A 15985-nucleotide genomic window follows, 5' to 3' on the forward strand; every position below is an offset into this window, starting at 1 on the left:
ACGATAGACTTAGCGCTAAGATGATCGTAACTCCCATACTTTAACATAGGCTTACGATAGACTTAGCGCAACGATCGCTTTGTGGAACGGGGCCCAGTACTTTAATGGATCGCCACCAAGATTGCGGCGTTGAGCAATAGCCAACCCATTTTGAGGGAATGGTCATATCAAAGTCAAAATATGAGACCCTGACGTTTGCAAACGCCGAATATTTCATGTGATGAAGAAATCAGAGTACTGAACATAAAAAAGTTTATGTATGTAGTCCTCACCGCGGACAACGTGCCTGGTACGCCTATAGGCCGGCGGTCTGAAGTACACGCACAGATAACAGCCCTTTGTTGTATCTGTTGGTGCATCCTACTGATAGATGGCGAACACAGTGTGACTCTGGGTAAACACTCCCTGCCATACCGTTATAATGGAGGAAAGATCTTGTATATTATTGATATTTATATTGGCCATTTCAGGTAAGTTTAAAGACTTTGGTGGAATTGATCCGATTTTAGATTATGACCTAGGTTATCAGATCAGTGCTGTAATTTGTAACAATTTCAGTGTGATCGATACTGATTAATGTGATGGTGATAACGGTGTTCAACATGCTCCGACACTTGGGGCCGTTCAACAAAGTATTCACGGCGCTTAGGCCACAAAATATAGTTTCTCCTCTACGATCCGTTTTCTCATCACCTATCGACACTAAAAGTCGGCCCTCGTCTTTTTTTTATCAAAGTCTATTTATTGAAATAGAAGTTATTACGTAGCACATGCGTTTTACTTAAAATGTTAACAAAGAACCATTTATTGATTAGATTTACACAAGTTATACTGCCTTTTATACATAGGAGCTGTCCAGCATTTGGTAGGTTCTTGTACACAACAACGTGTTTACTGTTAGAAGCCATAGTCACGGATGTAAATTGCTCGTTGACCTGTGTAGGCTCGGTTCGTACTTAGAGTCATTGAATCCCTATGAGTGTACTTCTCATCATGAACGCTCTCCCTCCAAGGTGAGGTGGGGTGAGGTGAGGTGAAGTAAGGCTTTAACGTCGCGTTCAAGTTTTCTGCACTTATATAGCGATGTGCATGCACGTATGTATGTGTGTGTGTGTGTGTGTGTGTGTGTGTGTGTGTGTGTGTGTGTGTGTGTGTGTTCCTGCTTGTACTAGTCCAGATTGATGCCGATTTAATAGTGCTATAGCCCCCCCCCCCCCCCCCCCCCCCCCCCCCCCCGAGATACCATGCCGCAATTTAACATGAATACTCCACTCAGACAAAGTATTCCGAGCCTTGTTTTAGCCCCTTAATGACGAGCACCAGGCGGGGTAACAACAAGTACCAATCTTTTAACTTTTTGTGGTATGACGCGGCCTGGGATCGAACCGCCGACCTTCCGTTCTCCGGGCGGACACTCTACCACAGGAAGTTCGAGGTGTGTGCAGGCACTACAAACTAAATACTGCACAAAATCACCATTATGGCCCATTTTATCTTTTTATCAGCTTACAAGGGCATCCAACAAGTTAGGAGCCACACACACTGATACCAGATTGTTATCGGCTCTTCGTTATGTGCATACACCAGCCTTTGTTTCAGTCGTCGTCAGCTGAACGGTTGCACAACATATGATAGGGATGACAGATCACGCCAGACCAATGACCGAGGTCTTTAAGTTCGAGAGAATACATATATGTACCTTCAATATCTCAAGGAAATAAAGAATATCTATCTGTTAATCACAGGACTGTTTACACTGGCAACATTTCTGTTATCGAACGTCGCATTTTATTTTCGACCACAAAAACTAGATAAACAAATACACGTCCCTGAAGTAATACTAAGTGTTTGTGTTAGTTTGTTTGTTTGTGTGTGTGTGTGTTTGTTTGTGTGTGTGTGTGTGTGTCTGTCTGTCTCTCTCTGTCTCTCTCCGTCTCTCTCCTGTAGTTCCTGTGTAAATATACTTCACGACCTTTGAACACATTCCTTCATTTACAGTACCGAGTTGGTAGTTCCAGTGTAAATATACTTCACGACCTTTGAACACATTCCTTCATTTACAGTACCGAGTTGGTAGTTCCAGTGTAAATATACTTCACGACCTTCGAACACATTCCTTCCTTTACAGTACCGAGTTGGTAGTTCATGTGTAAATATACTTCACGACCTTTGAACACATTCCTTCATTTACAGTACCGAGTTGGTAGTTCCTGTGTAAATATACTTCACGACCTTCGAACACATTCCTTCATTTACTTAACCGATTTGGTGTTTCCTGTGTAAATATACTTCACGACCTTTGAACACATTCCTTCATTTACAGTACTGGGGTGGTAGTTCCTGTCTTCATTTACAAAACGCATATACAATAAACTGCGTTTATAACGAACACGTTTACAACGAAATGACCGATAAACAAACTTTTTTTTAGTCCCGGCAATTTGTTGAAAAATTATGTATATATGCTTATAACGAACTACGGTTATTACGAACTAAAATTAGTGGTCCCTTTGAATTCGTTATAACTGTAGATTACTTCCTGTGTGAAAATATACTCCTTGTACTTTTAAAAATATTATACACAATTTATCACGGTTATGTACGAGGACATTGACTTCTTTAATTTAAACCATTTCTCATGTTCCTCCAGTGGCAACAACGCTCGGCCGATGTCCAGCGGGCTGGACGCAAGACAATGACCGATGCTACTACATGACCACACCCAGGCAGAACTATGCACAGTCCCTGCAGTACTGTGCACAAAACAATGCATCTCTGGTTTCCATTAGCAGTGAGGCTGAATGGGTATGTATCTTCATACAAATAGTACAGTGCCGGGCAAAGAAAGTATACACTTGAAAATTGGATTTGATTTAAAAAAATACAATCGTCATCAAAACGTTTTTGGGCTGAAAACAGCAGCCTTAACACTGCAAACTTATAAGGTGAAAAAACCCAAACTACATCATCATCAAATTACATATTTTATTTTTCATGTTTAACCACCATCAAACGTGTGTATACTTTCTTTTGCCCAACAGTATATTTTGGCTATATGCTACTACGGTTACCCTTATTATTTTATGACACACTTGGGACACGGATGGCCAAATTGTCGAAGGCTCCACAATTCGATGTATAGAGTTGCGACCCTTGGTTGTTAAATCTACCTATGATCGTGTGTTCGAATCCCATATTATGTTTCTAGGTTTGTTAGCACCACACCCGTGCCCGTGGGTGTCACCAAAGTGGTAAACGTCTGAGACCTGTATCACTAATGGTTTATCTTTTACACTATGTTGACGCGTCGCGATATACTCGTGTACTATGTACTATACCATATACTTTACTAGTATACTAGTAACTGAAGAATGCTTGTCGTAAGAGGCGACTAACGGGATAGGGTGGTCAGGCTCGCTGACTTTGTTGATACACGTCATTGTAACCCTATTGCGTGGATCGATGCTCATGATATCAATCACTGGATTGTCTCGATTCGGTTCGACTGGTCCAGGCTCGATTACAGACCGCCTTCCTATAGCTGGAATATTGCTTAGTGCAGTGTTACACAACAAACAAACAAAGTAACTGAATATGACGTCAAAGTGACGTAACCCCGCCTATAAGGCCACCAACAGATTCAGCCATGTAACACATTCTACAACCCCTGTCTCATTACTTGATCAAATGTTACGGGAAATGCATGTCATTATATAATGAACAATGTTATCAATGCGATAAACCGATCTGATTAGCTTGGTGTCGCGATTCGATATATATGCAAATTAGATCACTTCACATGAACTACTTTAAGCTGCATACATAGACGCAATGTCTGCGTGGTCAATAACGGATTGTCTGATGTCCCCAGTAAGTTGAGACAGTGTCTTCTCCCAATGTGTGGGTATTTCTGAACACAAACATGGCTGTAAATCATTTGCTACTTTATGAACAATTGGGCAGTTCACTCGAACATTGTATTCATACGGGTTTTCTGAAGATACTTCTCTGAGTAAAAATCTTAATCGTGGATTATTTTAAGAATTACAATATGTGATAGAAAGGGCATTACCCTCGTGTCTTTCCGTTTCGTAAATTCTATATTAGGAATAACAATATATAAAAGGCTCGCATGGTACAATATGTATTCCTAACATGTAATATTTACGTCACGGAAAGACACGAGGGTATTACTCTCTTTTTCACATGTTACGAGCCCAAACTGTTTAACATGGTTAACTTGTTTGCAGATTTTCGTGAAATCCATGTTAGGGTCCGTAAACATCCAGTACTACACATCACTGACTTATAACGAGACCTCTAAAGCGTGGATCTGGGAAGACGGGACTCCGTATAATGCAACAGCAACGTGAGTGTGTTGTTCCTATACGCACAGCATTTACTTGTATCACCCACCTCAAAATGCACAAATATTAAACATTTTGAATATTCGTACATTATAAGTTTTCACAAGATAGTCGTATCATTGTAAAAAAAAAAACCATCCTCGATTATCATATCATATCTCCGGTGGTCTAAGTGGCCGAGATTCTCTCTGCAGAGTTGCGTCCATAATATGTGACAGGATCCGCTGATCCAAGGTTCGCTGTGCAGAGTAGCCTCCCTTTAAACTTATGCTCATGATAATGTTTCTGCCCTAGCTGCGGTAACGGTTTCACTGGGCTGCTCCCTGTAAACGAGTTTGATGCTGACTAGTCCCTAAACAGAGCTACGGGCTGTCCCACTGTGTCACAAAACAGCTCCTCCGTCATATAGCTGGAATATTGCTGAGTGCGGCGTTAATCAACCAACCAACCAACCAACCAACAAAACCGCCACACCATACCCGTGCTCGTGGATTTCACCAAGCTGTAAACGTCTGCAATCTGAGTTTGTTATTTGCACCACTTCGGGCATCCCCCTCACATGAAGCTGACGGTTACTTTTCATAAGACCCGTGAAGATCCGGGGTAGAATAGGTCTTCAGCAACCCGTGCTTGCCGTAAAAAGCGACTATGCATGTCGTAAGAGGCGACTAACGGCATAGGGTGGTCAGGCTCGCTGACTTGGTTGATGCATGTCATCGTATCCCAATTGCGTAGATCGATGCTCATGATGTCAATAACTGTATTGTCCGGTCCAGACTCGATTATTTACAGACCGCCATCATATAGCTTGAGTATTGCTGAGTGCGGCGTTAAACAACAAACACAAACTTTTCATAGCGGCATTAAACCGAACTCACTCACTCACTCACTCACTCACTCACTCACTCACTCACTCACTCACTCACTCAATACACAACCTCGTCTTGATCACCACTCAAACCTCGTGTCAAGGATCCTGATTCCACTAGCTACATATAAGACACAGGAACTCGTTATTGGTCAGTAAATAAAAATATATTCCCCCTATATATAGGGGGTATATACTCGTTATATATATAGGGGGTATATACTCGTTATTGGTCAGTAAATAAATATATATTCCCCCTAAATATATAGGGGGAATATATTTTTATTTACTGACCAATAACGAGTTCCTGTGATATAAGAAGATAATGAAATATTGTAACTTGACTAGTGTTCTTCTTCAATGTTGCTATATTGTTAGGGAGCCGGTTATAAATCAAGGTTCATAATCGCACCAAAACCGAGAGTTGAGCCAATGTTCAGCGGACCCTGACACGGCTAAGGGACGCAACTCTGGACATCAAAGACTACAAACTGGAGTAGCTCTATGGCAATATAATAAATGTGAACAAAATCTGTTTACTAATTTGAGTATGAAAAAATCTTCAAAGTAGGCTCTCAGAAAAAAGGGCGGTGACGAGTTGACATGTCGATAATTTGCTTTCTTTTTGTAAACTTATGAGCCACTTGCCTGCTTGTTTGTTGTAAATATAATAATAAATGGCTATTTGTGATGCGCTATAGTCCAACCGTTGAGGCATGCTCAAAGCCTATCACCATTATCACCCTGGTCGGCTCCCTTAGTGCGGCGTTAAGCAAGAAACAAACAAACAAACAAACATTCTAAAGAAGATATAGTGTTATTTCCCACCGTTTTCGTATCATCGTAGAGTATCTTCGCATTCGCAAATGAAAGTGAAAGTGCGAATATGCGAAATGGCACAAGTCAGCCACTACAATCACAAACTTTTCGTATAGAACGCTGCTATATATTTGTCATGTTAAGAGCGGGAACTTGAAGTCCTACATATATAGTCTAGTGCACATGGTGAAAGGTATTGACATTTGTTAAGCAGCCTGATAATGCCAAATCAAGCTCGGATACAACTGTCTGGATAAACGGGTCTGCACAACCACAGTGCCAAAATATAGGGTGGGCTGCACTAAAAATAAAAAACTCGACTGGAAATAATTCGAAAAACTTTGCGTTTGTTAGCCAAACTGATAAGTTCTTATTTTTTATTGTAAATAAGGCACAACATATTTAGTAATATGTTTATGTTATGTATTTACATGTAAGTTAAATTTCAACTTTGCTTCAGCCACTGGTACCGTAGCCGAGAGCCGACCCTCACAGCGACGTGCATCCAGCGACGCTACTTCTGCACCTACATGTACGGCTACGGGGCCTATCGTGGTCAGCTCACTATAACACCATGTACATCGTCAGTACCTACGATTTGCGAAAGATCAGCCGGTAAGATAGTTATATTATTTGGAAATAATTTTGACTCATATATCATTTTTGTTGGGATGTTTTTTGGGGGGGTTTCACGCTGCGCGCCAAGAAATACAGTTTCTTACTCTCAACGGAGGAGCCAAATATGTGTTTGGGATCCACAACATCTTAATTTTGTCACACAACATCTTATTTTGGGACACACAACATCTTATTTTGGCACACACAACATCTTATTTTGGGACACACAACATTTTTGGGGGGACACGCAACATCTTATTTTTGGACCCACAACATCGTATTTTGGGACACACAACATCTTATTTTACACAACACCTCTCATGTGGAGCAAACAATTTTGTTGCTGTGAAAAATTCGAAAACAAAATATTTTTTCCCGTTTAACGCCGCACTCAGCAATATTCCAGCTATGTGACGGCGGTCTCTAAATCATCGAGTCTGGACAAGACAATCCAGTGATTGACATCATGAACATCAATCAATTTGGATACCAAGACATGCATCAACCAAGTCAGCGAGCCTGACCGATTTTGTTAGTCGCCTCTTCGACAAGCATTGGTTGCTGAAGACCTATTCTAACCCGGATCTTAACGGGTCATCAAAAAGGCCCGTATTTCATTACCAAAACCCCACGAACGACACAGTTAGATAGAGATGAAGCGATTAAACTAGCTACATCACTTACATAGAGTAAAATGTCATACTGGGTCACGCTTGTTAGACCCCCCTTTAAAAGTTGCTAATAGGACTTTTCCCTCAAATTTAAAGCCATCATGATCAAGCCTAAACTTGCAAGTGATAAACAGAACAAGCTGGTGGTCAATCGTATTCAACATTTACTCCCCTACGTTGGATAGAGATATTGCTATCTTCCCACGATACACACACCCGATTCTCACAAGTCAAGTTTATATTTAAATAGAATGACATATCTGATTATCCCTATCAAAAGATAATGGTATAGTTTAAAGGGACAGATTGCGAAAGCCGAACAGCTTCTTTAGTTTTCTAAAGTAAAATTTAGACATGAGTTTGTTTGTTTGTTGTTTAACGCCGCACTCTGTAAATAATCGAGATTGACATCATGAGTATCGATCTACACAATTGGGATACGATTACATGCATCAACTAAGTCAGCGAGCCTGACCACCCGATCCCGACAAGCATAGCATGGTTTGCTGAAGAACAATTTTAACCCGGATCTTCACGGGTCAATACTTAAGCCATGAAAGGGATAAGAATTATCCGTTTCTGTCATATCAGTTCATGATGATGTTTGTTGATATATTGTTGCTGGAGAATCACTAATGTTTTTGATGGTAATTTTTGTTCAATCATTGCAACGTCTCTCCAATATAAGGAATGTCTGGCATTTCCAGATCTGGTTAAAGTTAGAGAGATAAAAACAATATTCCAACTGTAATTTCCAATAATTCATTAAAAAATATAATAACTTTTTGTTTTGTGGATATTTTGGTCCATGTGCTGAAATACGAAAGTTACATATAGTCCCAAACAGGACTTTGATCTATGTTTTTACGGAAAGAGGGGCCAACCCATATCCCCTGAATCCCGAATACCATCTTTTTTTTCACTCATTTGCTCATCCCTGAATCACGAATACACAAATCCAAAAAACACGTGTCAGAATTCATATAAAAGGTTCAAAATCTGAACTAAGCCCTCCGTTAATTTTATTTAAACGTCGAATCAGCGTTGGAAAGGACCCCCCTACCCCTTCCCCTCCCCCTATTGATCCACCTATGTTACTTCATAGAAAAGAAGATGCAGGGTTTGATGACATGTTTATAATTAGCTAAATGTGCGCTGTATTGTGTTCTAGATACGTATGATCTCTGTAATGAAGCTGACGGCTGGAAGGATATTTATGGGAAATGTTACAAACTCTTCAACACTAAAAGCACCTGGCATGACGCTAGGACATCATGCCAACAAAATGGCGGGCTTTTACCATCGCCCAGGAGTCTGGTAGAAGTGATGCTGTTGGGAGATATGATCGACTGTAGAACCATCGACAACAATGTCTGGACAGCATTTACTGATCAGGTGAGTGAGGCCCTATATGGCGGTGGAAATGACACATTCAAACATTTGCAGGAATCGGAAAGGGCCGTGGGTTCTTGTGATCGTATCGAGAGCCGTGAGCGGTCAAAACAAGACCCATTTGGACCCATCACGCCTCTCGTCTAATAACATGTGAGTAAATACACATCGTCACGTATTTTGCCACAAGTTATTGTACAGAGGGTACTTTTCTGGATAAATCACTATAATCTGTTGATTCCGTTAGAAGAATTTCTCTAAGGTTTTCCATAATGATAGATAGTTGCGCCATTTTTACTTGTTACATTACACTTTCAGAATGGCCAGTGAATTTCTGGCACAGAGTCAACTGCACCATCAATGAGAAGCCATCATTATTATGATTCATGATTCAACAAACATCATCATGAACAGATATGACAGAACACACCAGTAATTGTTATTGCCAATAATAACAATACTTCACGTTCCTGCATTATATGAAGCATTTTCTGTTGTCCATGCAATGACATGCTTGACAACTGCTTCACTTTTGTTTTCAGTACAACATTTTAGAAAGTCCTACTTCCCTCCTCACTACTGAGAAAAATGTGCTCTGAAACATTCACATTCACATTCACCCTAGTCCCCTGCCACAGACACAAGAGTCAAATACCCGCCACAGCCACTAGAGTCCAATCCATTGCCACATCCGCTAGAGTCCAGTCCCGTGCCTCAGACACTAGTGTCAAGTCCCCTCCCACAGCCACTAGAGTCCAGTCCCCTCCTACAGCCACTGGAGTCCAGTCCCCTGCCACAGCCACTAGAGTCCAGTCCCCTGCCACAGCCACAAGAGTCCAGTCCCCTCCCACAGCCACTGGAGTCAAGTTCCCTCCCACAGCCACTGGTCCAGTCCCCTGCCAAACTAGAGTCCAGTCCCTTGCCACATCTGCTAGAGTCCAGTCCCCTCCCACAGCCACTAGAATCCAGTCCCCTGCCACATCCACTAGAGTCCAGTCCCTTCCCACAGCCACTAGAGTCAAATCTATTGCCACATCCGCTAGCGTCCAGTCCCCTGCCTCAGACACTAGTGTCCAGTCCCCTCCCACAGCCACTAGAGTCCAGTCTCCTCCCACAGCCACTGGAATGCGATCCCCTGCTACAGCCACTAGAGTCCAGTCCCCTCCCACAGCATCTAGAGTCCAGTCTCCTCCCACAGCCACTGGAATGCGATCCCCTGCTACAGCCACTAGAGTCCAGTCCCCTCCCACAGCCACTATAGTCAAGTTCCCTCCCACAGCCACTAGTCCAGTCCCCTGCCAAACTAGAGTTCAGTCCCTTGCCACATCTGCTAGAGTCCAATCCCCTCCCACAGCCACTAGAATCCAGTCCCCTGCCACATCCGCTAGTGTCCAGTCCCCTGCCTCAGACACTAGCGTCCAGTCTCCTCCCTCAGCCAATTGAGTCCAGTCCCCTCCCACAGCCACTAGTGTCCAGTCCCCTCCCACAGCCACTGGAGTCCAGTCCCCTGCCTCAGACACTAGCGTCCAGTCCCCTCCCTCAGCCAATAGAGTCCAGTCCCCTGCCTCAGACACTAGCGTCCAGTCCCCTCCCACAGCCACTAGAGTCCAGTCCCCTCCCACAGCCACTAGAGTCCAGTCCCTTGCCACATCTGCTAGAGTCCAGTCCCCTCCCACAGCCACTAGAATCCAGTCCCCTGCCACATCCGCTAGTGTCCAGTCCCCTGCCTCAGACATTAGCGTCCAGTCCCCTGCCACATCCACTAGAGTCCAGTCCCCTTCCACAGCCACTAGAGTCCAGTCCCCTCCCACAGCCACTAGCGTCCAGTCCCCTCCCACAGCCATTTGAGTCCAGTCCCCTGCCACATCCACTAGCGTCCAGTCCCCTGCCTCAGACACTAGTGTCCAGTCCCCTCCCACAGCCACTAGAGTCCAGTCCCCTGCCACATCCACTAGCATCCAGTCCCCTGCCACATCCGCTAGCATCCAGTCCCTTCCCACAGGCACTAGAGTCCAATCCATTGCCACATCTGCTAGAGTCCAGTTCCCTGCCTTGGTCACTGGAATCCAGTTCCCCTGCCTTGATCACTGGAGTCCAGTTCCCCTGCCTTGGTCACTGGAGTCCAGTTCCCCTGCCTGCCTTGGCCACTTGAGTCCAGTTCCCCTGCCTTGGTCACTGGAGTCCACTTCCAATGGCTTGGTCACTGGAGTCCAGTTCCCATGGCTTGGTCACTGGAGTCCAGTTCCCCTGCCTGCCTTGGCCACTTGAGTCCAGTTCCCCTGCCTTGGTCACTGGAGTCCAGTTCCCATGGCTTGGTCACTGGAGTCCAGTTCCCATGGCTTGGTCACTGGAGTCCAGTTCCCCTGCCTTGGTCACTGGAATCTAATTACCTTGCCTTGATTACTGGAGTCCGGTTCCCCTGCCTTGGTCACTGGAATCTAATTACCTTGCCTTGATGACTGGAGTCCGGTTCCCCTGCCTTGGCCACTGGAGTCCAGTTCCCATGGCTTGGTCACTGGAGTCCAGTTCCCATGGCTTGGTCACTGGAGTCCAGTTCCCATGGCTTGGTCACTGGAGTCCGGTTCCCCTGCCTTGGTCACTGGAATCTAATTACCTTGCCTTGATGACTGGAGTCTAGTTTCCCTGCCTGCCTTGGCCACTTGAGTCCAGTCCCCGCCACAGCCACTAGAGTCCAGTCCCTTCCCACAGCCACTAGAGTCAAATCTATTGCCACATCCGCTAGTGTCCCCTCCCACAGCCACTAGAGTCCAGTCTCCTCCCACAGCCACTGGAATGCGATCCCCTGCTACAGCCACTAGAATCCAGTCCCCTCCCACAGCCACTAGAGTCCAGTGCCCTGCCACAGCCACTAGAGTCCAGTCCCCTGCCACATTCGCTAGCATCCAGTCCCCTGCCACAGCCACTAGAGTCCAGTCTCCTCCCACAGCCACTAGAGTCCAGTGCCCTGCCACATTCGCTAGCATCCAGTCCCCTGCCACATCCGCTGGAGTCCAGTCCCCTGCCACTTTCGCTCGAGTCCAGTCCCCTCCCACAGCCACTAGAGTCCAGTCTCCTGCCAAACTAGAGTCCAGTCCCTTGCCACATCTGCTAGAGTCCAGTCCCCTCCCACAGCCACTAGAATCCAGTCCCCTGCCATATCCACTAGTGTCCAGTCCCCTGCCTCAGACACTAGCGTCCAGTCCCCTCCCTCAGCCAATAGAGTCCAGTCCCCTGCCTCAGACACTAGCGTCCAGTCCCCTCCCTCAGCCAATAGAGTCCAGTCCCCTGCCTCAGACACTAGCGTCCAGTCCCCTCCCACAGCCACTAGAGTCCAGTCCCCTCCCACAGCCACTAGAGTCCAGTCCCTTGCCACATCTGCTAGAGTCCAGTCCCCTCCCACAGCCACTAGAATCCAGTCCCCTGCCACATCCGCTAGTGTCCAGTCCCCTGCCTCAGACATTAGCGTCCAGTCCCCTGCCACATCCACTAGAGTCCAGTCCCCTTCCACAGCCACTAGAGTCCAGTCCCCTCCCACAGCCACTAGAGTCCAGTCCCCTGCCACATCCGCTAGCATACAGTCCCTTCCCACAGCCACTAGAGTCCAATCCATTGCCACATCTGCTAGAGTCCAGTCCCCTGCCTTGGTCACTGGAATCCAGTTCCCCTGCCTTGATCACTGGAGTCCAGTTCCCCTGCCTTGGTCACTGGAGTCCAATTCCCCTGCCTGCCTTGGCAACTTGAGTCCAGTTCCCCTGCCTTGGTCACTGGAGTCCACTTCCAATGGCTTGGTCACTGGAGTCCAGTTCCCATGGCTTGGTCACTGGAGTCCAGTTCCCCTGCCTTGGTCACTGGAGTCCAGTTCCCCTGCCTGCCTTGGCCACTTGAGTCCAGTTCCCCTGCCTTAGTCACTGGAGTCCAGTTCCCCTGCCTTAGTCACTGGAGTCCAGTTCCCCTGCCTTAGTCACTGGAGTCCAGTTCCCATGGCTTGGTCACTGGAGTCCGGTTCCCCTGCCTTGGTCACTGGAATCTAATTACCTTGCCTTGACGACTGGAGTCTAGTTTCCCTGCCTGCCTTGGCCACTTGAGTCCAGTCCCCGCCACAGCCACTAGAGTCCAATCCCCTCCCACAGCATCTAGAGTCCAGTCCCCTGCCACATCCACTAGAGTCCAGTCCCTTCCCACAGCCACTAGAGTCCAGTCCCCTCCCACAGCCACTAGAGTCCAGTCCCCTCCCACAGCCACTAGAGTCAAGTTCCCTCCCACAGCCACTAGTCCAGTCCACTGCCAAACTAGAGTCCAGTCCCTTGCCACATCTGCTAGAGTCCAGTCCCCTGCCACAGCCACTAGAGTCCAGTCCCCTGCCACATCCGCTAGCATCCAGTCCCCTGCCACATCCGCTAGCATCCAGTCCCCTCCCACAGCCACTGGAATGCGATCCCCTGCTACAGCCACTAGAGTCCAGTCCCCTCCCACAGCCACTAGAGTCAAGTTCCCCCCCACAGCCACTAGTCCAGTCCACTGCCAAACTAGAGTCCAGTCCCTTGCCACATCTGCTAGAGTCCAGTCCCCTCCCACAGCCACTGGAGTCCAGTCCCCTGCCACATCTGCTAGAATCCAGTCCCCTCCCACAGCCAGTAGAGTCCAGTCCCCTCCTACAGCCACTAGAGTCCAGTGCCCTTCCACAGCCACAAGAGTCCAGTCCCCTGCCACATTCGCTAGCATTCAGTCCCCTGCCACAGCCACTAGAGTCCAGTCCCCTCCCACAGCCACTAGAGTCCAGTCCCCTACCACAGCCACAAGAGTCCAGTCCCCTGCCTCAGACACAAGAGTGCAGTCCCCTGCCACAGCCACTGGAGTCCAGTCCCCTCCCACAGCCACTAGAGTCCAGTTCCCTCCCACAGCCACTAGAGTCCAGTCCCCTGCCTTGGTCACTGGAATCCAGTTCCCCTGCCTTGATCACTGGAGTCCAGTTCCTCTGCCTTGGTCACTGGAGTCCAGTTCCCCTGCCTGCCTTGGCCACTTGAGTCCAGTTCCCCTGCTTTGGTCACTGAAGTCTATTTACCTTGCCTCAGACACTAGAGTCCAGTTCCCCTGCCTCAGACACTAGAGTCCAGTTCCCCTGCCTTGGTCACTGGAGTCCAGTTCCCCTGCCTTGGTAACTGGAGTCCAGTTCCCCTGCACAAACCGATCTTAGCGCGATTGTAAGACGGCTTTGAGTTAAGATCGCGATCTTAGCTAAGATTGAAATCTTCAACGGTGGAGGTACGAATATCTTAAACTCGACTCCTGTCTACAGTTGTCTGCAAGCGCGCATACAATAAGTCGAACCGGTAACGACACGCAACACGCACCTCCCTCCATCTCACTTTGCATAGTTTCAAGAAAGGTCCCAATATTTTTAAGGAAACGATTACTAGAATGAAGGCATATATCCCTGTCGGCATTAATACTGTCGTGATTTAGGAATTGTTTTCTATTTCAACAAGAGAAATACCTACTAATGTTTTTATTCAAAGTATTGAAATAAATACATTATTTAGTAACACAATTATTATGAAACCTAAAAATTTCAAAAACGCATAGACAGGAAATAAGAATAATGAATAATGTTTCGAGAAAGCAATTGTTTATATATGTTCCCTAGGTATTATTTTTTTATAATTTTTTTTTTTAAATGTGAATTTTAATTTTGCTATTTATGGGATATTTTGCACACAAAAAATCAAATATTTCATCATGTATATTTGCTTGTTTGATGAATACTTGTATTTATTTTCTTTTAAACTCTGATATTTAACCGCTCGTCCCCGTCCCATTTGATTTTAGATTTAAACATTTATGATTTGCTCTTCAGCTTGTATTTATTTGTAGATTAATTTCATGATAAACTAAAGACAAAATAACTGACACGAATGTGACCCAAAAGAAATATAGGGGAAGCTCAGAGATTCAACAACATTGATACACTGGGTAAGGTTGGTACGGGCTTATACAAAGGGAAACCACTCCCATCGAGAGTATAAACTAAGATTAGCTGCCCTTGATTTATCGAAAAGGTCACGGACGTTACAAATCGCTTGCGGGACGACTTAGGTTTTTTTCCTTCCCTTGTTTAGCGAAAAGGTATGTTGTTTCACATTTCTTTCAGTATTGAGTCGGATGTGAATATTCCTTTTAGCTATCGACTCGACAGTTATGTGTTTAACTATGGCAATCAACGATATTTCTGACGTTAAATCTGTGGTGCGTTCTTCATGTTGTGAAAGTGTCGATTTGAATGATAAAGTTTAGAAAAAAAAAAGAGGCAATGTTTGAACGTAAAGCAGATTTTTTATGTGAAACAGACTGAGCCTTGCACGCCATTTTGTCAAGTTTATTCAGGGACTACAACGATCTTAGCTACTTAAGATTGGTCCGGACCAATTGTAAGTTTCGATTGTAGCTGACAATGATCTTAGCCTACAATCGCTTTGTGCAAGTGGATGACGATTGTAGCCGATGCCTAAGATCGCGATCTTAAGGATTTACAATAATTGTAGCGCTAAGATCGCTTTGTGCAAGAGGACCCAGTTCCCATGGCTTGGTCACTGGAGTCCAGTTCCCCTGCCTTGGTAACTGGAGTCCAGTTCCCCTGCCTTGGTCACTGGAGTCCAGTTCCCCTGCCTTGGTCACTGGAGCCTAGTTTCCCTGCCTTGGTCACTGGAATTTAATTACCTTGCCTTGATCACTGGAGTCTAGTTCCCCTGCCACATCAGCTAGAGTCCAGTCCCCTGCCACAACAGCTCAAGTCCAGTCCCCTGCCTCAGACACTAGAGTCCAGTCCCCTGCTTCAGACAGGAGAGTCCAGTTCCCCTGCCTTTGTCACCGAAGTCTATTTACCTTGCCTCAGACACTACATCTTCCCAAGGCAAGGGAGTTAACTGACTATAAAAGTCCAGTTTCCACCCTTGCCGAGCAATTCTGGTATTATGGAGTTACATTTTGGCTGGACTGACGGGTCTATGCATAGTCCAATCAAAATCGCGCACCGAAATCAAAATCCGGTTAGTAAACTGTCGTGCAGATTTCGGCCGATAGCAGGATTTGCAAAACATGTCAACAGATAATTTCCAAGTCTTTTCATGTTTTTAGTCAAGATGCTCATGTGATTTGATGCACTTTGAGATGTAAGACCCGTTTCATCACAATATAGATCTTTATTATCGATCAGATCATCTTGACTGGGCTTTAATCTGATTGGTCCATAGGAG

General features: G+C 45.6%; 1 protein-coding gene across 1 annotated transcript in view; it reads left to right on the plus strand.

The window, feature by feature from the left end:
• Positions 1–337: 337 nt before the first annotated feature.
• LOC124117485 overlaps positions 338–15985 on the plus strand; it is a 113501-nt gene continuing 97853 nt past the window's right edge. The window contains exons 1-5 of the mRNA XM_046479401.2: positions 338–470; positions 2651–2805; positions 4251–4369; positions 6515–6669; positions 8515–8738. Of these exons, the coding sequence (XP_046335357.2) occupies positions 422–470; positions 2651–2805; positions 4251–4369; positions 6515–6669; positions 8515–8738 (702 nt within the window). The 5' untranslated portion in view covers positions 338–421. The remainder of the gene's footprint in view (positions 471–2650; positions 2806–4250; positions 4370–6514; positions 6670–8514; positions 8739–15985) is intronic.

This window comes from Haliotis rufescens, unplaced genomic scaffold (genome assembly GCF_023055435.1).
Source record: "Haliotis rufescens isolate VD_foot unplaced genomic scaffold, xgHalRufe1.0.p SCAF_7, whole genome shotgun sequence".
Lineage (NCBI taxonomy): Eukaryota > Metazoa > Mollusca > Gastropoda > Lepetellida > Haliotidae > Haliotis > Haliotis rufescens.